This window comes from Nicotiana tomentosiformis, chromosome 1, assembly GCF_000390325.3.
Source record: "Nicotiana tomentosiformis chromosome 1, ASM39032v3, whole genome shotgun sequence".
Lineage (NCBI taxonomy): Eukaryota > Viridiplantae > Streptophyta > Magnoliopsida > Solanales > Solanaceae > Nicotiana > Nicotiana tomentosiformis.
In genome coordinates, this window is record NC_090812.1 from 9,700,076 (window position 1) to 9,724,545 (window position 24,470).

A 24,470-nucleotide genomic window follows, 5' to 3' on the forward strand; every position below is an offset into this window, starting at 1 on the left:
AAGGGATCAAAATTGGTATCTCAGACAAACTTGACCAAGCATTATGGATTTGAGCTGCTAATGGAGAATTCACATGTTCCTCTGCTTGGAATGCTCTAAGACAAAAACAGGTGTTACTTTTTTTTAAGAAGAATCTGTGGCACAAGGCACCTTTTAAAATTTCATTCTTTAATTGGAAGCTATTGAGAAGTAGACTACCTACTGATGATAATATTAGGAATCTTGATTTTTCATATCCCTCTAGGTGTGAATGTTGTGATATTCATATGAGTGAGGATGTGAATCACATCTTCAGGGGTAGCAAACTCAGTAAGAATATATGAAATATCTTCAGAAACCATTTTGGAATTAAACAATCTAGAGGGGAAATTAGATAGGAGATATTAACATGGTGGTTTGCTAATTATCGGAATCTAGTTCATAAGCTTATGCTACAGATTATTCCTCTTCAGATCAACTGACATATTTGGAAGACCAGGTGCAGAAAATAATATGAACAAGAAAGAATTTATATTCCGAAGATAGCTCACTTGATATACCATTGAAGTTACTATTATTATTCACAAACAGTTCGAACAAGTTGATATATCCACCACTTGGAAGAAAATGATTAATATTTGTGAAACAACAAAGCCAAAACTAAACATCACCAGTGTTATCTAGAAATTTTTCCAGGCCGGTAAGATTAAACTCAATACTGATGGATGCTCCAAGGGCAATCCAGGAACCAGCAGTGGTGGGGGAGTTGTTAGGGGACATCAAGGTGAGGTAATAGATGCTTTTATAGTACCTTTTGGTATCCAGAGTAATAATGCAACAGAGTTTATGGAAATATGTGTTGGTCTTGAATGATTGATAAAGGATGAAAAATGCATATTTTAAGTGTGTTTGTGTGTAGCTCTTGTGTGAGTTGCGGGAGTTCGCACTGATTTTGAAGTGAAAATATGCTCATTACGTATTTCTTATGTGTAGGAACAAGATTATGCGGAAAAGGATCAAATAGGAGAAAAATTAGTGAAAAAAGAGCTGAAGAGAAAACTCATGGACAACGAAGCGAGGTTCACTTCGCCAGACCGGGACCGGAGCAGAAGAAACTAGCTTCTCCAATCCGAAGGAAAAGGAAAATCCACCCCATACAAAACCTAGTCACTATAAATACATCATAAAACGTGCTTTTAAGGGGGAGACACTACTTTGGAGAGAGAGAGAGAAAAAACTTTAGGGATGCAAGAACACACTTGGAGCACGGAGAAGGATTCAACTGCACATTTTCCCTCTTTCTTCCTCTATTTCCAATATTGGTTATGAATTAAAGTATTGTAGATTTACATACTATTATGAAAAGATAATTTGCTATCTAGGGTTTTGATACAACCTTTTGTAGGATGAATTCTTGTAATGTTTTTATATAATTGACCATTGGATTTCTCTACTTGTTCAACTACGTGTTTGTTTCTGTAGATTGAATAGCCATCAATTAACTGTGTCTATTTAGTATACACTTCTCGAGAGAGAGTAAGCATTTAGATAGTTGTTGAACAACATCACTCTTAACGTATGTGAGAGATCAATACGGTAGGGGTTAAAGGTGGGATTAGAGATAACGAAATCTTAGTGCGATCATAGTGAGCGGTGAATTAGTGCCAGCTAGTGTAGATCGAGAGAATACATCTAGTAAATTGTGGTAGTTGCTCGAGAGAGAATTATGATAACCAAAGTACTTACGATCGGGAGAGAATAATTAGGCAAAATTATAGAAGACATAGCGGGAAGGATTCCGACAATTGAGAAAATCATAACTCCAGTACTCCTTAATCTTGTACCTAACCCTTAGTATCTTTAGTTGTTAATTCACTTCTTTAATTTGTTAGTTAATTAGTATGCCAAAAGAATCTTAATATTTATAACTTAGGAATTGTTCGAGCTTGTCCTTTTAGTGATAATAAACAGTTGTAACTAAACCTTAGTTCTCTGTTGGATTCGGCTCTGGACTCTTAGACCAGAATATATTTACAGCGATCGCATATCCTTTTCAGGACTAGAGTTGGGCGTGATCAAATTTTGGCGCTGTTGCCGGGGAACTAACGGTGTAGCTGTAGCTGTACATATGGTTATGTTTCAAGTTTGAACTTTTATTTTGTTTTATAGTATTTGTTTTTTTAGTTTTACTTGTTGATTTGAGAAATATTACATCTTGAAATTATTGGAGTTTCAATATTGGTAATTCTATTATTGATCTTCCTTGTGCTTATTGTGAAGGAAATCACCTATTACAAAATTGTCAAAATATTTCCGAGAGCGAGTTATGTGAACCAACTGAATCTTATGTGTGAAATGTATGTGATATATGTGGTGGTCAAGATGATCACTTTCATGATTGTGCTAATATTTCATATCCTCCCCCAACCCCTTACTATGATGGTTCAACTTTTTCTGGTGAAGTTAATATGAGCAGAGAACTCAAGGAAGCTGACCTGAATGAGATCAAAGATATGTTAAAGTATTTCATGGAACAAAGTAATAAGAAACAACTGCAAATACAAAGTCTATGGGATACTATCCAAAGGCAAGGGGAAACTATTCATAACCTAGAGGCACAAGTGAGTCAATTGGTTGAAGCATTTAATGCTCAACAAGCTAATATTATGGATAGTAGTAAAAACAAGTATGAATTAGATGCAGAAATTAAGGTGGTAATGGATGAGGTCAGAGTAAAATACAAACAATCTATCAAACTAGAATTTAAGGATGCTGGTGTTGTAAAAGAGACACCAGAGTCAACCAAGGACATTGAGGAAACATATTTAGTTGACTCTAGTGTTATTGGTGTTCAGGATGTTGACAATCCCAATGTTCATGTAGTAGAGCGCATTGGTCCACACTTCAAGTATTTTTTCACATTGTGTTTGGATAATGATATGGAAATAGAGTCATCTGAACCAATTAAGGAGTCAAGGAATGAGGAACAAGAACCCTCACATTCTGGAATTCTTCTTGCGAGAAAGTCAGCATTACGCACCTCATCGAAAGGCCAAGAAATGCATAATACTACATTATTTCCTTGGTCCACTTAGATTTGTTCCACCATCCCTGGAGCATAACCTAAAACTTGAAGCAAAATTTGGGGTTCAATTCATAAGCTCGAGGTGGAGGCAAAAAGTGATTCACGTCGTGCCGCGACATTAAATCAAGCGTTTGTTGGGAGGCCACTCACCTGTACTGCTTTCTTTTTTTTTTTTAATTATTTTTTATTTTTTATCATTGTATTGTTCTTGTAGTATTATTTTTGACTTCTCTAGGAGCATGGGAAGCAAGGCCATTGGAAGAAAGCAAAGGAAAGTGAGATGGTTAGAACTAAGTATGGGGTGCCCACACAAAGAACCAAGTATAGAAGAAGTCTGAGTACCCCATGAGCTACTAACACTTCGGCCGTTGACCTAATAGTAAGTTCCTTTTACCCTCTTGTATTTATACATGTGCATTGGGGACAATGCATAATTTTAAGTGTGGGGTGAAGAGACTATTTGGGTGTTCCTATGCTATGTTAGTTGTGTTATTTTATGTGTGTTGAAAAAAGAATAAAAACAAAATTAGGTATAAATAATTCCTCTTGGTTTTTCTTATGACCACGGTTCTTTTCCAAGGGATGCTCTTTAAACCGAGTAATAGTTTTGTTAGGTAGAGTTTTTATAAAGTTTTGAACTTTTCCCGATGATGGACTGTCTAGACAGTTTTCTTGAGGGTTTAAAGTCCAATGAAAAATACAAAAGAGATTTTTTCATTATTTTTTCTTTTTTAATTGATAATGAAATGGGAAGAAGTTTGAGTAAATTGTGCTTTGACATGTTTTATACCGGGGCTTAGGCCCGGAGCATTTGAACTAAGTACGTTTTTCATGGTCTTTGTAATTACATGCCTTGAAAATATGTGTGGCTTTCTTTTGACACCGAGGCTCATTTTTTGACTCTTGCGATTAATTCTCGTGTGCTGAAATTTTATGATAACTGTGCTAGTTCTTTAACTCTAGAGTCGGGTCCAAGCCTGATAAGTGTGGATTTTGACCACTTGTTAGCACTTTTTTTCTTATGTTTTAGTCCGAAAGTATTGATTTATGTTCCCAAAACAAATGAAAGTGTAAAAATTGCAGGAATGTTGGAAATTTGGGCTCTCATGAAGAAATATAACTCAAAAAAGAGTGTTTTGACTCACAAGGAAAGAAGGGGCGCATAACTTAAGAAATGTGGTCCGCAGAGGTATTTATGCGATTGCAGAAGAAAGTGTGGATCGCTGAATTCCCTCTGCGGCCACAGAACAAGTGAAGATGCCCAGCAGATTTTAAGGTAATGTTTGGATCGCACATGAATTGTGCGGCTGCAGAACAAGGTTTGCACTGACATAAATTCAAATGTTGAGAAAGTGTGCAGATGACCAAGACTTGAAGCCTTGCCTGAAGTGCGAACCGCACAAGAATTGTGCGGCTGCAGAAGATTCACTGTTGCCACAGACCAAGTCCTTGCAAGCTGAAGCAATCTACGGATCGCACATGGAATTGTGCGGCCGTAGAACTCCCGAAGGGTATTTTTATCAGCGAATTTTGGGCCACTATAAATAGACGAAAATCACATTTTTAGGTCAAGTTTTGAAGTTTGAGCTGCTGTAGCCGTTGTATTTTGCTATTTCAGGAAGGTTGTGACTATTTTGGGATTTAATCATCATGTTTTATTATTTTAATCTTAGATTATGAGTTTAATTAGTATTTCTTATTTGTTTTCTTCATTTATCACAATGAGTAGCTAGATTCTTACTAGGGTTGTGACCCAACCCTGGTGTGTAAACCTTATGGGTATTTTTATTTAATGCTTGTTTATGATTGTGTGTTGATTATTTAGTCTAGTTTATGCTTTAATTTTAGAATTAATGATTGCAAACATTAATTCATGCTTTTTTCACTTGGTCATTGCTTGAGAAAGAAAGACATAGTCTAGAAAAACTTGTATAACAAGAAATTAGGCTAATCAAGAGTTTAATTAGCCTAATTAAAGGGTTTGAACTAGAGATAGTAATTACTCGACTTGAGCTCATATCAACTATTTAGCTTGATACCCATTTGAGCTTGAGAAAGCTAAATTGGGCAAAATCACTCTATGACCGAGATGTATTGAGTCAGTAACTTAGAGTTAAGAGCTATAATACACCCTGATCAATAAAAAACTTGTTAACGTATTTAACCTATTAGGCGAACACCTAGGTTAAGGTCACATCCCTAGACTTTTTAACTAATTGGTAAAACACCAAAAATAATCATTCACTTTCTAGTTTCTTCTCTTAGCTTGTAACTGTTAGAGTAAAATTAGAATTAGAAATTAAAACTCTTTGTTTGGAAGTGCAATCTAGTTGTTCCATTTGCATTCGTCAATTGTATACCCCTAACACCCATATTAAACTTCCTGTGGAAATCGACCCCGACTCTTGTTGGGTACTATTCTTCCAACGACCGTTTTCACTGACTATTGAGTGCGAATTGGACGTGGATCAATTTTTAGTGCCGTTGCCGGGGAGTTAAAAACGGTGTTAGCTATATATTTGAGTTTCTTTTTATAATATCTTCTTTTCCTTCCATGTTACTAACTTGTGTGAGAAATTTTAGGTACAACCATGACAAACAATGAGCTCAAAAATATGCCTTTGGAAGAATTGGACGGCGAGGAAGAACAATTAGAAGAGGTACCTCATGAGCCACAAGCCAATCGGAGAGGCCGGGTACCTCATGACAATGTGCCCGTTCCACCCCCACCTCCACCACGAGCGGATCCACACTGGATTTTACCTAATGAAGGTTATGCTAGTGCAATATTCCCTCCCCGTATTAGTGCGGGCAACTTCCAAATCACCAATGTGATGCTCACTTTGCTTGAGCAACATGGTTTCTTTACCGGTGCTCCAACTCAAAATGCTTACAAAATATTTGAAGGGCTTTGTGGATACATGTTGGGGGAGCAAGCAAACTAATGTTTCCGAGGATGCATTGAGGCTAAGGGTTTTTCCCTTCTCTCTATGGGGGAAAGTTTTAGATTGGTTGGAACGATTGTCGAACCATTCAATTCACACTTAGGATGAGTTGGCAAAAAATTTCATTGCTACGTTTTTCTCTCCCGGGCACATGGCTACACTTCGAAATGAGATCTTGGCATTCAAGCAAGAGACTAATGAACCACTACATGAAATATGAGAGTGCTATAGGACAATGGTTAATGAATGTCCCAATAATTATATGACGGAAAACATGATTCAACAAACCTTCTATCGTGGGACTAACATAACCAACCAATGTGTAGTGAATCAACTAGCCGGTGGGAACTCTATGACTATGCCTTATATGGAGGCGTGTGAAATCTTGGATGAGATGTCGAAAACGTCCACTCGGCTTGGTAATCCCGGGCCAATGTTCCACAAGGTGATCTGAATATGATCCACCTTCACAAAGAATTGCAAGACCTTGGGCAAGCCATTGCCGAATTGACCACTAACATGACTCAAATAGAAAAGGCCCAACTAAATCAAGTTCAAGCTCCTAAGAAAGGCAATGCAATGGAGGGAGTGAACATGATGGTGAACAAGAGGAGGACTAAAGGTCCACAAGTGTAAACTCGAGTGGAGAACTATGTGCAAGATGATGGTATTTTCGAGAAAGATGATTCCTATAATGAACAAGAAGAGGAAGTGCAATATGGGAATAATATTCAAGGGCAAAGAAACAACTTCCAAGGCCCAAGCCAACAACAATGGCGACCAAAAAATAATCATGGCAATTAGAATTCTAACAATCAAAGGAATTGGCATAACAATAACAATCAAGGAAATTGGAGTGGAAACAACCAAGGAAATTGGGGAGGCAACAATCAAGGTGGATGGAGTAACAATCAAGGCAATCGGGGGTCGAGTTTTCAAAAGCCCCCGATATACCAACAACTGAGAAACCCACCTCCTTATCCTTCCCATGGTTCAAGTTCTTCAAACAATGAGATGTGGCATATTGAAAGTATGTTCAAGCAAATGATGGAAAAGAATGAAGATTTGGATTCCCAACGTGCCTCACATAACATATCAATTTGCAGCATAGAAGTTCAAATGGGGCAAATCTCTCAATCTCTAAATTCTCGTCCTAAGGGGCACTACCAAAGGACACAGTGGTAAACCCAAAGGGTGGTAACAATACGAGGCATACCATGGCAGTTATCACAAGAAGTGAAAGAGGGGGAAATGCACCCACCTCAAGTGAAAGGCAACTTGTTGATGATGATCAAGTGATGCAAGAAAACGAGATAACGAATAATGTTGTTCAACCTAATGAGGAAGTTCAGATTGATATTGATGATAGTGTGGAAGAGACTCAAGAGGAGGTGAACCCGTCTAGGGAACACACTATTAACATACCAGAGCCGGTAGTGCAAAAGGCTAAGGCACCATTGCCTAAGCCTCCACCTCCAAACCCTCAAAGACTTGTCAAGAAAAATGGTGAGAATCAATTCAAGAAGTTCATTCAAATGATGAAGAGTATTTCAATCCATTGGTCGAAGCTTTGGAACAAATGCCTGGTTATGCAAAGTTTATATGAAGGATCTTGTGACAAAGAAGTGGTTGATGAATTTTGAGACCCTCAAAGTCTCTCATCAAGTGAGTGCAATTGTTCATTCAATGGCTCCTATGTTGGAGGATCCCGATGCTTTCACGTTTTCTAGTACAATTAGAAGTGCCGAGTTTGCTAAAGCTCTTTGTGATCTTGGAGGAAGTATAAATCTGATGCCCTATTCGGTTTTCAAGACTTTTGGAATTGGGAAACCAAGACCCACCTCGATGAGATTGTAAATGGCCGACCGTACTATGAAAAGGCCGTTGGGTGTGATTGAAGATGTTTTGGTTCTGGTTGATAAATTCATTCTTCCGATGGATTTTATCATTCTAGATTGCGAGGTTAATTATGAAGTGCTAGTTATCCTTGGGAGACCTTTCCTTGCTACGGGTAAGACTCTTTGTGATGCTGAAACCGGAGAACTCACTTTTTGAGTTGGTGATGAAAAAATGGTATTCCATATGTGTAAATCCATGCGGCAACCAAATAGCAATGAGGTGTGTTCTTTTATCGATTTGGTGACAAATGTTATTGTTAATGAAACAAGTGCTACAATCAATGTTGGTGATATGTTGGAGGCTGTTTTGCTCAACTTTGATGATGACGAGATGGATGGCTTCATGGAATATGTGAACTCTTTTCAAGGAATGGGGTCATACAACTATGCACCTCGAAAATTGTTATTGGATCTTGAAAATAGGAATCCTCCTCCTACAAAGCCTTCAATTGAAGAGCCACCTACCTTGGAGTTGAAGCCATTGCCTCCACATCTTCGGTATAAAATATTTGGCCCATGTTCTACTTTACCAGTTATCCTTTCCTCTTGTTTGACTAACGTGCAAGTAGATTCCATATTGGCGGTGCTACAAAAGAGGAAGAAGGCTATTGGGTGGACCTTGGCAGATATTCGAGTTATAAGCCTTGCCTTTTGCATGCATAAGATCAAGTTGGAGGATGGTGCAAAACCATCTATTGAACATCAAAGGAGACTCAATGAGGCTATGCAAGAAGTTGTCAAGAAGGAGATTATAAAGTGGTTGGATGTCGGGGTTGTCTACCCCATCTCTGATAGTTCATGGACTTCTCTGATTCAATGTGTCCCAAAGAAAGGAGCATGACGGTGGTCACCAATGACAAGAATGAATTGATTCCTACAAGAAAAGTGACTGATTGGAGGGTGTGTATGGACTAGCACAAGCTCAATAAAGTCACAAGGAAGCATCAATTTACACTTCCTTTCTTAGATCAGATGCTCGATATATTGGCCAGCCGTGCTTTCTATTGCTTTCTTGATAGGTATTCGGGCTACAACCAAATTCTCATTGCTCTAGAATATCAAGAGAAAACAAAATTTACATGTCCCTATGGTACTTTTCCCTTCAAGCGGATGCCATTTGGTTTATGCAATGCACCAACGACTTTTCAAAGGTGTATGATGGCTATTGTTACAGACATGGTGGAGGACTGCCTTGAAATTTTCATGGATGACTTCTCGGTGGTTGGAGATTCTTTTGGTGATTGTCTTGCAAATTTTGACAAAGTGTTGGCTAGGTATGAAGAAACCAATTTGGTGTTCAATTGGGAGAAATGCCATTTCATGGTCGAGGAAGGTATTGTCCATTGCCATAAAATCTCAAGGAATGGAATTGAAGTTGACAAGGCAAAGTTTGAGGTGATTACTAAGCTTTCACCCCCAACTTCGGTGAAAGGTGTGCGGAGTTTCTTAGGCCATGCAGGTTTTTACTAGGTCTTCATCAAAGATTTCTCTAAAGTGGTGAACCCGTTATGCAAGCTTCTTGAGAAGGATGCCAAGTTTAATTTCAATGATGATTGCATGATAGCTTTTGAATTGTTGAAGCTCAAGTTGACAACTACTCTCATCATGACCACTCTAAATTGGAATGTACCTTTTGAACTCACGTGTGATGCAAGTGACGTAGCGGTTGAGTCTGTTTTGGGGTCAACAAGATTTTCCATCCGGTCTACTATGCTAGCAAGACCATGAATAGTGCCCAAGTTAACTATACCGTTACGGAGAAAGAGATCCTTGCTATTGTGTTTGCAATTGAGAAGTTCTGCCCGTACATGATGGGTGCAAATGTTATTGTCCACACGGAACATGCGACGCTTCGTTATCTTATAAGTAAAAAGGACTCCAAAGCTCGGTTGATAAGATGGGTGCTCTTGTTACAAGAATTTGATATTGACATCCAAGATAGAAAAGGTAGTGAAAACCAAGTGGTGGACCACTTGTCTCATTTGGAGGAGGAGGGGAGACCACATGATGGCCTTGAAATCAGTGACTCCTTCCTCGATGAGCAACTATTGGCAATTTCAATGAAAGAGGTACCATGGTTCGTGTACTTAGCAAATTTCTTGTGTGTGGAATTATTCAAGATGAGTTCTCTTCAAGCCAAAGGAAGAAGCTCAAAAGGGATTGTCAAGATTATTATTAGGATGAACCAGACCTTTTCCGAATTTGTACGGATGGGGTGATTAGGAGGTGTGTACCGGAAGAAGAGCAAGGTGAAATTCTTGAGGCTTGTCATTCTTCTCCATATTATGGTCATCATGGTAGAGCAATAACAATGGACAAAGTGCTTAGTTGCGGTTTCTATTGGCCCACTCTTTACAAGGATGCTAGTGAGTTAGTGAAAAGATGCGATGAATGTCAACGGGTTGGTGGAATATCAAAGAAAAATGAAAAACCTCTCACAACTATTTTGGAGATTGATATTTTTGATGTGTGGGGTATTGACTTCATAGGCCCTTTTGTGAGTTCTTGTGGAAACACCTACATCTTGGTCGCGGTGGATTATGTTTCCAAATGGGGTGAGGCCATTGCTTTACCCAACAATGAGGCGAGAAGTGTAGTGGCTTTCTTAAATAAGAATATTTTTACAAGGTTTGGTACTCCACGTGCAATTATAAGTGATGTGGGGTCACATTTTTGAAACAAGGCTTTTGACACTTTAATTAGCAAGTATGGTGTTACTTACAAAGTAATGACTCCCTATCACCCACAAGCTAGTGGGCAAATGGAAGTCTCCAACCGGGAGATAAAGAGTATCTTGTCTAAAACGGTGAATGCTAATCGGACGGATTGTTCCAAGAAGCTCGATGATGTATTATGGGCTTATCAGACAACTTAAAAACACCTATCGGAATGTCGCCATACCGGTTGGTGTTCGGAAAAGCTTGTCATATTCTGGTTGAACTAGAGCACAAGGCAATGTGGGCTATAAAGAAGTTGAATCTTGATTGGGATGTAGCCTCTAACTTGAGGGTTGCACATTTGAATGAATTGGAGGCGTTCTGGTACCATGCTTATGCGAGTTCGTCCTTGTATAAAGAAAAGATGAAATATATTCATGACAAATACATTTGGAACAAACAGTTCAAGGTGGGTAATCTTGTATTGTTTTTTAACTCAAGGTGGAGGATGTTTCCAGGGAAGCTAAAATCCAAGTGGAGTGGTCCTTTTGAAATTATTGGTGTGACACCTTTTGGTGCATTAGACTTGAAGAACAAAAATAATAAAGTATTACGAGTCAATGGTCATCGGGTGAAGCACTATTTGGGCAAGGTTGGAGATAGCCACGTGGTGGAGGTAATTCATATCACTTGAGGGTATTTTGCATCGTGCCACGACTTAAATCAGGTGCTTCTTGGGAGGCAACATGTGTTTCTTTTCCTTTTTCTTTTGTAGTTAGGTGTTATTGGTATTCTAACTTGATTTGAATTGTGCTATAGGGATGAGTGTGACTTATAAGAAAGGCGGACAAAAATATGGCTAAGTGTTCAAAATTGTAAGGACCACACATTTCTATCTGCCAGAGCAGAAGAGCATTGCGGTCGCATATTTGAAATGTCAAAAATACCAACTCTGAAGTTTAAGCTTGTCAGTACGGAGGTCGATCTGTGACCGCACTGAAATCTACGGCCGCACCTGAAAATGTGCGGACCGCAGATGGAGTTTTGAGATGAGACCCCTAGGTGAAAGAGTGCGGACCGCACGTGAAAATATGTGGCCGCACTCGCCTCTTTCCCCTTATCAAAATAGTTGGTATAAATAGAACAGTAGGGCTCATTTAATACTTTTCCATCTCTGAACAAAACATTGTTGTTTTGTTGAATTTTCTTGGAGATTTTTCACTATCCTCACACACAACCACCTTGATTATCAACCCATTGCACTCACTCTATCTGGTATGCTTCAATTTCATGTTAAATGTTTTGTGTTAGTTAAAGTTTTAGATTTTTAGTTCTTTTTAGGCCATCTGTTATTAGAGTTCAATTATGTGTCCATGTGAGGTAGATATGAACTGGGTAAACTTGATACATGCTCTAATGGGGTTGGGTTAGTGTAATTGCATATTTTTAGCATATTGCCATGACTAGTTGTGCAAGAAATTGAAAAACCCTAAGGAGAAAAACTGGTATGTTCGTAACTTTTTTAAATCTGCGGCCGCACTTGAAATTGTGTGGTCCACAGATTAACAAAATTGGCAACTCAGTGATGAAGGAATATGCGGCTGCAAGTTAAAATGTGCGGACCACAGATTTCCCTCTACGGCCGCAGATTGGCCATTTCTCTGTCATCAGAGAGTTAACATTTTTGAGACTCAGAAGTGCGGCCACAAGTTAAAATGTGCGAACCACACTTCCCTTCTACGGCCGTACAATAGAATTCTGTGGACCGCAACACCCTTCTGCGGCTGCACATAAACAATGTGCGGACCACAAATCCCTTTTACCTTCGGACATGTATTGCATGCATAACCCAACTGTGTCCAATGGTTTCTTCATTACCTACATAATTCCTGAATGTGTTGAACAAGAATTGCAACTAACAATCTTCTTTGCTTTGATACAGACAATGGTTCGATCAATAGGTAGAGGCGACACTTCAAAGGGAAAAGGTGAATCCTCTCGGGGTCGAGGTAGAGGTACCTTGCCCCTTGGCCAGCCTAAGATAATCAGGAAGAAAACCATAGCCGACAGATGGAGAGGTGCATACCTCTCAGAGTCTAGCTCCTATGTCCCGTCTAGGGAGGTGTTAGATGGAAACTCAGCCTCTGTTCATGAGGAGAAGATGACCACACAGTCGAGGCCACATGGAAGATACCAGCTCAGAGATGAGCCTTCTTCATCTCCCAGCACCTCTGAGGGGTTGAAGAGTGTTATACAAGCTTCTGGGCTATTGGTTATACCATTTGCAAAGGCACAACTTGTACATGGGATCCCGATGATGGTAGAGGGGGAGATGCTACAACTACATGTCTGGAGATATCAAAGAAAAATGAGGTCTAGGAGGATCGATTTGTCAACTTGGCCGACTTCACTAGTTTTCGTATGTGGTAGCTAGTGAGGTCGTTGACTCTTGAGCTCCGAGTTCCTATTGAAAGATTTGGAGATATGCAACCCAACAATATTGAGACAGTTTCGAGCATGAAAGGGGTGGATGTGGTTCACCAAGAGAGTGAAAGATGCCAAAGAATAACTCATCCGATAGGAGACGAAGGTGACCAAAGTGCGTAACCTCAAGGTGAGGTTTGATCAGCATACGCTTAATGCGTACTTGGGCTTTAAGGATGTTGAGCCAAAGGAGTATATGGAGAAGTTCACACTGAAGGAGGAAGTCCGACCTTGGCTGGCTAAGATCTTAGCACCACCAGGGCCACCACCACCATGTATTACCACTGGGGTTCCCATTCAGCGGAGCACTTTGAGTTTTGAGGCAAAGGAGTGGCAGACATTTATTTGTAACAAATCAGATCCATATCAGAAAGAGACTCACCTTCCTAGTCCTCGGGCAGTTCTTGTGGCTTCCATAATGGATCGGGTACCCAATCAATGTGGGTGTTGTGATGTCGGCTAACATTTCAGTGATTACACGGTAGGATATCTCGGCCTACCCTTAACCCAACACTATCACAGAGTATCTCACTGACACAAAGGTAGAGCCGAGAGATTTTGACACCAAGGTGAAGCCGAAGAAGCCATTCGACTGGTATTCACTGATGGATGGGAGCAACCCAAAGAAGAAAGTCTAGCCTTCTACCACTACAGGCCAATCAGATAAGCCAACAGTGGTAGCTTTTGAGAAAACTGATCTTCCATCCACCTCTGCTGAGCCTTCTACTAGTGTCGCTGCTATGCCTCTGCCACCATCCTCAACTCCTACCACAACCCTAGATAAGCTCTAAAGCCAGTGCACATAGTTCCCCTATCTGCTCTACGTGTTTCCCAGATATTGGTGAGTTTCAACAACTGGATGCAGATAACTACTTCTAAGCTGTCTGACTTGTCTAGTACTGTTGCAGTGTAGTCTACTATTCAGGCACCACATGCTCCTTCTCATATTGATGAGACACTGAAGAAGATTCTGGAGAACCAGAAGACGATCATGGAAAACTTAGTACAACATGGGTCAATTATTGAGGAGCTGGGAAAAGAAGTGAAGAAGATGAGGAAGTCCCAGGTAAGCAAGAAATCAGTGGACAAGCTCTGGAAGGAGGTGACTAGACTTGCTACAGTTGGAGACCTTCCTTTTGATATGCTGCTTAACCCACACCAGTCTACCCCAGATCCTTCGGCACCATCTGCACCGGTAGCACCAGCTGGTTAGTGTGATGAGCCAGACCTTGCTGTCGACACTGTTGAGGTAGTGCGTGTGATGTTCGACAACCCAGCAATTCCTAGATTTGATGATGATGAGATTCAGTTGGCTGATCCTGAGGGAGATGATATTGCTAGGGACACTGAGATGTTCAAGGATCCTTAGGGAGTTTTCTTCATCCTCTCTTCTTTTACTCTTATTTTGCTAAGCATTGGGGACAATGCTTACTTTAATTCCGGGTCGGGGGAGGGGGGTGGAGTTTATTTGATACATTGGTACACTTTGGATACATTTGGTATATAATAATTTGATGATTCTATCTCTTTCCTTATTTGTATTTATCTATCTTCTCTCTCTTTTCTTATGTATATTTATCTATCTTTTGTAGTTATTGCTCATTAGCTTCTTTATTTTTTTCATGTTAGTTCTTGTTTTATTAGGTAGCTTTTCCTTTTTGCTTTAGTAGATAATACACATTTAGTTTTCTTAACGCCACGGTTCTTTCCAAAGGTAGTTTTTTGTGTGAACCATGTGGCTCGTCCCAACGATGGATGGTGTGACAACCTTCTCAAGGGAATGAGTCAGTTTTTGTGTTTAGGGAATGAATAAAAAGACCTAATCAAGTCATTCTCGAAGAGTTAATCATGCTTCATTTGGTACCAATATACTTAACTACGTACTTATGGTTAGGGACAAGGTTTTTGAAAGAAATAGCTCTAGTTAGTGACTTTGTGACTCTTAAGTTAACTTTGGTGATCATCGAGTGGTTTACTGGGCCATAATGATATTTAAACTTGAATGTGGTTGTTGTAATCTCTCGACTCTATCCTCTTTTACAATCTAGTTGCGTGAGGGGTAAGATGAATTGTTCCTAGTCCAAGTATCCGTGCGAATGGTCTAAAACTTGCCCCGAATGTATTTCAAGATGAAATCCTAAGTTTTGCTTGGTTTGAGAAGTGATTGTAGGCTTTACTTGGCCCGTTTGAGCTTTCTATTGCCAACCAATGTCGTTATCTCTATTCAACCCCCTTTGAGACTCTAGCCTTTCTCATTTGATAACCATGTTATAAGTCTTTACCCGTTTGGCGTGACCCTCTCTTGACACCCGGACTTTTCTTAACACTCTTGTGAAATAAGTGGCTTAAAAAATAAGTTTGGGGGAGAGATGAGGAATTTGAAAAAAGAATCAAGGCACAAAAAGAGAAAAGAAATGATCCCTATGAAAACAGAAGGCAGGAAAAAAAAGAATAAAAAGAAAAAAGGCAAAAAAGTGAATAAGTGGAAGGGTTGATGGATTCCAAAAGAGGTAATTATCCCTAACATGAGCAATCAAAAAGGGAGAAAAAGAATGAAATTAACAAGAAGGAGTGATGTCAAGTCTCTCTAGCCCTCAATGAAAAGAAATGCCTCTAAGAATTGGTAATTGTGAGCCGAGAAATGAAAATATGGAATGCTTAAGGAAAGGTGTAACCACTTACCCATATGGTATCATACCCTAATCCAAAAGCCTTCATTACAACCCAAAAGAAGTCCTACTTATTTTCAAACCGAGTGAGCTTACATTAGTGGTGATCTACATAAGGGGCAAGCCTATGGTACTTGAAGCCGTACTTGTGACATTATCTTGTGAGAGAAGAGTGAAACTTTAATGAATCTTAAGATTGAGTGATAATGTCTTAAGTGAGCTTGGAAAATAGAAAGAAGAGGAGGAAGAGTTTGGAGTCCACCATGACCTACATGATAGAACAAGAGTCCTTGATGAGTAAAGTCAATTCTTGAAGCTCAAATATCTCATTGGAACTATATGTGCATGAATATTTAACTTGTCACCTTGTTGATAATGCATGAGTAGTGTGGGTAATTGTTGGTCCCAACTGATGTATGACTGGCTCACCATTGATTCACTATAATGATCTTTAACTTCGAGGAGGTGGGAACTAATTTATTTGCGTGAGGACAAGCAAAGACTTAAGTTTGATGGATTTGATAAGTGTGGATTGTGACCACTTGTTGGCACCTTTTTGCTTCTATTTTAGTCCGAAATTATTGATTTATGTTCCCAAAACTAATGAAAGTATGCAAATTATAGGAATGCGGGAAACTTGGGCTCCCATGAAGAAATCCAACTCCAAAAGGAGTGTTTCAACTCACAAGGTAAGAAGGGGCGCAGAACTTAAGAAGTGCGGTCTGTAGAGATATTTCTGCGGCCGCAGAAGAAATACGGATCATAGAATTCACTCAGTGGTCGTAGAACAAATGAAGATGCCCAGTAGATTATAAGCCAATGTGCGGACCGCACATGAATTGTGCGGTCGTAGAACAGGGTTTGCACTGACAGAAATTCAAATGTTCAGAGAGTGTGCAGATGACCAAGACTTGAAGCCTTGCCGGAAGAGCGGACTGCACAAGAATTGTGCGGCCGCAGAAGATGCACTATAGTCGTAGACCAAATTGTGCGGCTGCAGAATCCAAGCCCTTGCAAGCTGAAGCAATCTGCGGACCGCACATGGAATTGTGCGGCCGCTGAACTTCTAGAGGGGCATTTTTGTCAGTAAATTTTGGGCCACTATAAATAGATGAGAATTATATTTTTAGGTCAAGTTTTGAAGTTTAGGCTGCTGTAGCCGTTGTATTTTGCTATTTTAGGAAGTTTGTGACTATTTTGGAATTTAATCATCATATTTTATCATTTTAATCTTAGATAATGAGTTTAATTAGTATTTCTTCTTTATTTTCTTCATTTCCCACTATGAGTAGCTAGATTCTTATTAGGGTTGACTCAACCCTAGTATATAAACTTTATGGGTATTTAATTTAATGCTTGTTTATCATTGGGTGTTAATTATTTAGCCTAGTTTATGCTTTAATTTTAGAATTAATGGTTACAAACATTGATTCATGACTTTTTGACTTGGTCTTTGCTTGAGAAAGAGAGACCTAGTCTAGGAAAATTTGGGTAAGAAGAAATTGGGCTAATTAAGAGTCTGATTAGAATAATTAAAGGATTTGAACTAGAGACAGTGAGAACCCGACTTGAGCTCATATCAACTATTTAGCTTGATGCCCATTTGGACTTAGAATTGAAAGCTATAATACACCCCGATCAATAAAACAAGTATTAACGTATTTAACACATTAGGCGAACACCTAGGTTAAGGTCACAACCCTAGGATTTTTAACTATTTGGGAAAACACCAAAAATAATCATTCGCTTTTTAGTTTCTTCTCTTAGCTTGTAATTGTTAGAGTAAAATTAGAATTCGAAATCAAAACCCTTTGTTTGAAAGTGCAATCTAGTTGTTCTATTTGCTTTCGTCAAGTGTATACCCCTATATTAAACTCCCTGTGGAAATCGATCACGACCCTTGTTGTGTACTATTCTTCTAACGACCGTTTTCACTCACTATTGAGTGCGTATTAGACGTGGATCAGAGCTGTCCTGAGTGAGTCATGTGCATTGTGTGAGGTAAGATTTCAATGTACTATGTGCCATCTTTGTTAGTCTAAAACTTGCCCCGTCTATGAGTTAACGCAAAATTATTAAGTCTTGAAAGTTTGGGAAGTGATATAGGCTTTCTTTGATTGACCATTTAGCCTATTTGCCTACCAGTGCTAATATTATCCGTAGTCAACCATTTTGTAATGAACCGACCAGTTATTTTGAGTATTATAACCCCGTTCCCCCATTTACTGCTCAATTTATACTTTACAGTTGTTTTATGACTTAACAGGTTAGTTGGTTCGGGTCCGGAAGGATTTCGGAGTGAAATGAGACACTTAGCCTCAAAATTGAAAACTTAAGTTGGAAAAGTTGACCGGATGTCGACTTATGTGTAAACGATCTTGGATTTAAATCCAGGTGATTCCAATAGCTCCGTATGATGATTTTGGACTTAGGAGCGTGTCCGAAAAGTTATTTGGAGGTCCGTATTGGAATTAGGCTTGGAATGCCGAAAGTTGAATTTTTTGAAAGTTTGACCGGGGGGTTGACTTTTTGATATCGGGGTCAAAATCCGATTCTGAAATTATAATAGGTCCATTATATCATTTATGACTTGTGTGCAAAATTTGAGGTCAATCGGACTTGATTTGACAGGTTCCGGCATCGTTTGTAGAATTTGGAAATTCCAAAGTTCATTAGGCTTGAAATGGGGTGTGATTTATGTTTTTAACGTTGTTGGATGTGATTTGAAGGCTCGACTAAGTTCGTATGATGTTTTGGGACTTGATGGTGTATTTGGTTGAGGTCCCGAGGGCCTCAGGTGAGTTTCGGGGTGGTTTCAGACCATTTCTAGGCCATTTAAAGCTGCTGGTTTTTGGCTACAGCAGTGTACTATGCGATCGCGTGGAATTGGCCGCGATAGCGAAGCACAATATGAGAAAAAATGGCCAGTGAATCGCGATCGCGGAAGGCCTTTCGCGATCGCGTAGAGGAAATTTCTTGCTGCATTGACTAGAATTTGGAAACTTATATCTCACAATCTATAAGGAATTTGGAGATTATCCAAAAATAAAAGTTGTAGCCCTTTGTGTCTAGTTTTTAGAAATATAAACCATTTCTCATTTGAAGTTGTGTACAAAAAATTATGACCGTTATACTAAAGGCTATCCGGAAGAAGTTGGACAAGGAAATCTCATTTGTTCTTTGCGATCGCGGGAGAATGGCCGCGATTGCATAGAGTAAAAAAGGGCTGGAAATATTTTGTGCTTCGCGATCACGGCTGTTTTGCCGTGAAGGCATAGGGTAAATGACTGGGCAGAAAATTTAAGTTCTAACCCATTTTCCATTTTTGACGGATTTGAGTTTGGGAAGACCCGTATCCATGATTGTTTTTAACATTTAATGGGTGTATTAAGTTGGAAAGATTAGAAAACCCTCTTGGTTTAATTTGAAGAGTTGAGGGTCGAGTTGATGCCGGATTTTAGTAAAATTGGTATGGTTAGACTCGTGGTTAAATGGGCTTTTGGATTTTGTAACTTTTGTCGGGTTCTGAGACGTGGGCTCCACGGGCAATTTGTGAGCTAAATTTCGGATTTTGTTGGAAAATTAGTATTTTCTTATGGAATTAATTCCAATAAATTTTATTGACTAAATCGAATTAATTGTGGCTATATTCGAGGCGTTTGGAGGCCAATTCATGAGGCAAAGGCATAGCGGAGTAAAGAATTACATGATTTGAGGTAAGTTAACACTTCTAAACTTGGTTCTGAGGGTATGAATCCCCGAAATTTGGTATGATATAAATTGCTTGGAGGTGACACACACGATAGGTGACGAGCATGTAGACGTGCACCACATAAATTATGTCTTGAATAAATCCTGTGCAGTTGTAAAATTAATGAATCATGTTATTATCTGAACATGTTCCACATGTTAGAGAAATTGAGCCGAGGCTCTTATTAAATATCGTGTTTAGGCTATATGACAATATTTTGGGACCCATGGGGTCGTGTTGTTGTTGAATTAATTGTTTCAAAAATATACATTTCACACTCAGTCATATTCGTCCATTGTGAGTATATTTATGGATCGGGATTGCCCGCCTGCAGCAGGCCTGAATGGCTTTATACATTATTATTATATGGATCAGGGTTGCCTGCCTGCAGCAGGCCTTATAGGATTTACTATTTTATGATTCGGGACTGCCCGCCTGCAGCAGGCCTTATAGGCTTTGTTATTATACGGATCGAGACTGCTCGCCTGCAGTAGGCCATATAGGCTTTATATCACGCTTGGGCTGAAGGAGCCCCTCCGGAGTCTGTACACAGCCCCAGTGAGCGTAGATAATTATATATATTCAGGATGGATTTCCCAGGGCATGGACTTGCCTTACTTATTTATATTATAATGAATTTACCTGGACATGGATCTTGTCCGTATCATTTACATTTTGGGGATAAATTACCCCAGGGCTGGATTGGCCTTATACGGTACTGAGTGACTGACTGTCAGGCGATGTATATTTATATACTGGTTGGAACACCCCTGGGATGGATTGGCCATAAATAGTACCGAGTGCCCGAATAATTGGTGACCAGTATTTACTTGAGGTCTTTATACTACTACAAAAGAAAACTAAAATTAGCTACGAACGTCGTCGCTAATCTGTCGCTAAAATGCTCGTAGCTAGCAGAATTTCTTGATAATCCGTTGCTAAATGAGATTAGCGATGGATTTTTCTGTTTAGCTACAGAATTTGTCCGTCGCTAAAACCTGATTTTTTTAGTAGTGTACTGAGATGTCATATTCCTCATAGCATGCAGTATTGATCTATTTCACTTGTACTGAGTTTAACTGTTGAACTAGAAAACATGCCTACATTTTTGTACCATTATTTATACTGGACTGTACTTGCGGAGCTCGTCACTACTTTCAGCCCAGTGGTTATTCTTGTTACTCATTGAGTTAGTTGTACTCATACTACACTCTGTACCTCGTGCGCATATCCAGGTGCTCCCGGATATGACGACTGCTAGATTTCGGAGTTATTTCTATTGGAGACTATCAAGGTAGCTGCTTGACATCCGCAGACTTGATTCCCTTCCTATTTAGTTATTGTACTGTTCTATATTTCAGACAGTGATTTTTATCAGTCAGACTTTGTATTCATTTAGATGCTCATGTACTCAGTGACGCCGAGTTTTGGGAGTGTTATATTTGAAATTGTGAGTTTCTTCCGCTGAATTTAATTATTTTATTTTGAACCTTAAAAGATATGGTGGTTTATTGAGATTGTTGGCTTGCCTAGTATTGAGATAGGTGCCATCACGATATGTGAGATTTTGGGTCGTGACACATTTTGACCCTGTAGACATTTTCTTTGGAAACCATATTATAAGCCGAATCCCCAGTGTTCTTAATCAAATCTTGCTGAACCTTTACCTCCGAAATCAGTTAAGTAGCTAGAGGAGTAAAGAAAGAGATTGGATAGCTTTAGAGTGGAACTATAGAAAGGCCGACAAGGTGCACTTGTGTATAAAAAAAGGTACTAGCCAGAAATACCAAATAAGGAGATTAAAAAAAGAATAACACCGCCTATATCTTTGTTTGGGGTAGTAAGTATATATATTTAGTATGTACTGCTCGAGAGAGAGTATGCATTTAGGTAGTTGTTGAACAACATCACTCCTAACGTATGTGAGAGATCAATACGGTAGGTTTAAAGGCGAGATTAGAAATAACGAAACTTTGGTTCGATCGTAGTGAGCGATGAATTAGTGCCAGCTAGTGTAGTTCGAGAAAATACATCTAGTAAATTGTGGTAGTTGCTCGAGAGAGAATTATGACAATCAAATTACTCACGATCGGTAGAAAATAATTAGGCAAAATTATAAAAGACATGGCGGGAAAGATTCCAACAATTGGAAAAATCATAACTCGAGTACTCCTTAATCTTGTCTCCAACCCATAGTATCTTTAGTTGTTAATTCACTTCTTTAATTTTTTAGTTAATTAGTAAGACATAAAAATCGTAATATTTATAATTTAGGAATTGTTCGAGCTTGTCCTCTTAGTGATAATAAACAGTTGTAGCTAATATTAGTTCTCTGTGGGATTCGACTCCAGACTCTTAGACCGGATTATATTTACAGCGACCGCTTATCCTTTTTAGGACTAGAGTTGGGCGTGATCAATGGTGCAAGTATCAAGGCATTAACAAGATTTGTGTTGACTTAGATTCTTTGTTGGTGATTAATTGGGTTATAGGAAGGATGAAATCTCCTTGGAATTTAAGACACAACATAAAGGAAATACAAAAAATCATATCACAATTTGAGGTTTTTCACATCACACATTGCTATAGGGAAGCTAATAGAGTTACTGATGCTCTAGCTAAAGAAGGATCAGAAAGGACCAAACCTAAATGGGTTTTCTCTGCTCAAGAGCTTCCAAGTCAAGCTAGAGCCCATTGGTACATGGATAAGTACCAGATGACAAGCTTCAGAGTAAGGAACTCCAAGACTACTTTTGTATATGATGCTAATGGATACGTTAAGTTTGGTTCTAACTTTTGTCCTAGAATTAGCATTAACAAGTCTTGTTGTTTTATTCTACTTTTATATGACTTTTTGGTACTCTTCCTTCTTTCCTATATTTTTATTAATGTGGTACTTATACTATCTTGAGCCGAGGGTCTATTGGAAACAACCTCTCTATCCTCACACAGTAGGGATAAGGTCTGCGTACACACTACCCTCCCTAGACCCCACGGTGTGAGATAATACTGAGTATGTTGTTATTGTTGTTGTAATTAGCATTAACATGTATTATGGAGAGAAGTTCTATGTATTATACCGTACATTCTGTAATGTGTAATACCTCTCGTTGCATCAATTTTTGCAAGCTTACTGTAAAGAGCCGGGCATGTCTAACTCTCATCTATATTCTGATAAGGTTAGGCTTAATGTCCCCTCCTTTATGTATTCATCTTTTGTATACAAAGCGGTTTTTTAAAAAAATGGCTCCTAACTTTTCCCTTACATTCCGATATGAAACTTGCCTAAGACAAGTTTCAGAATGAGCTCCCTTTCTACATTCAGTTTGCTAGAAAACTATGTGATTAAATTATTAGTTTATTGCTGTGTTATTATCGATATATCCTGTATAGTACAAAAAATTATTCAACCATTCTGTGACTTTACGAGTTATCTTTCAAGTTTGTGACATATTTTTATTAATCGCACTAATCAAATGTTATAATTCCAATACCGGTTTGCATAATATATGCAAAAAGCACTACAAGAAAAAGCTCATTTTGTGGGATTATTTTTAAGATTTGTGAAGATTTTTACAAAATGAATTGTGGGGGTTTCATAAAAGAAAATTGTTACGTTTGCAACGAGCATTTCTGTGGGATTCTAAAAACCCCACAACGACTGCATTTCATCTTTGAAATCAAAATTTTATGTTATATTATACCTCTTTATATCGGTATTTTACCTATAACAACAACATTCATCGTTATAACGCTAATTGTTTTTTAATAAAATTTCCTTTCTACAACGCGTATATTTTTTGTTTCATTATACTGTTTAGATACTAATGCCTTATTCTTTGTAATTGTGAATCTCCCATCCACAATAAAATCAATATTGTTATAAATAGAATTGTATTTAAGGTGAATGTCTATATTTTAGAGAGATTTTAGAGTTTGTTACTTGGTGGCTAAGTTACTTTTTTTCTATAAATAAAGGGGTTCTATTTTATTGTAATTAATTCCAAATCAATACGAATTCCCTCTTCCTACTTTTCTCTGCAATACTGTTCTTCTTCTTTTATTGTTTTATAACACGTTATCAGCACGAGACTCTAACCAATTGAGTAGAGGTACCTGCTTTGGTCACTAGGCTTTGGGATACGTGCATGGTGCTCAACTTGTACATAATATTGAGAATAATGATTGTCAATTAATCCATGAACTTTCTTCAGGAATAAATTCTGGATTTAAGGTAAGTATTTTACCTTATTTTTCTCTTTTAAATTCTTGAAATTCTATAATTTGATTTTAAATACAAGCAAAGACAATAAATTTTAATTATAACTCTAATAGAGTTTGTGAAAAATTATAACCACCCAAAGTGGTAAAATTTCTATGTCTTGCCACTATCAAATTCATGTATGATTATGAGCACAAGAAGTGGAAACCCGTTCCATTGAATTTGCTTCATTCTCATTCCCTTAAGAGAATATGATAGCAATATGTTATAAGTCTGAAAAAGACAAAATTATTACCGTGAAGGTATCAATGGATGCAGACGTGGCAATAGACGAAATTATAATCATCATCATTGTAGTAACGAGAACAATAATAATTTATAAAATAATTATTCACTCTGTGAAAGTAATATTTGTCATCAATTTGACATGAGATTTTGTAAAACACATATAGATGATGTAACGACCTGATCGGTTATTTTGCTTTCTAGATCTATGTTCTCCTAATTAAGACTCCCCGTATGTGCTTTTACTATTTTATGACTTACGGGGATGGTTACTTCGAGTTTGGAAGGGTTCGGGTTGAAATCGGAACACTTAGTTCCTTAATATTGGCTTAAAATGGTTAAGTTTGACTTGAGTCAATATTTTGAGTAAACGATATCGGAACCGGGATTTGACGGTCTCAATAGGTTCATATGATAATTTTAGACTTGGGCGTATATTCGGATCGGGTTTCGGATGACCCGGGAGCATTTCGACGCTTAATATTGAAAGTTGGC

At 38.5% G+C, this 24,470-nt stretch overlaps 1 protein-coding gene across 1 annotated transcript; it reads left to right on the top strand.

Moving 5' to 3' along the window:
• The first annotated feature begins 7,226 nt into the window (after positions 1-7,226).
• On the top strand, positions 7,227-7,866 carry LOC138899444 (uncharacterized). Its single transcript, XM_070185862.1, has 2 exons — positions 7,227-7,515; positions 7,607-7,866. The coding sequence occupies exons 1-2, from the start codon at positions 7,227-7,229 to the stop codon at positions 7,864-7,866; spliced, it is 549 nt and encodes a 182-aa protein (XP_070041963.1).
• Positions 7,867-24,470: the final 16,604 nt, after the last annotated feature.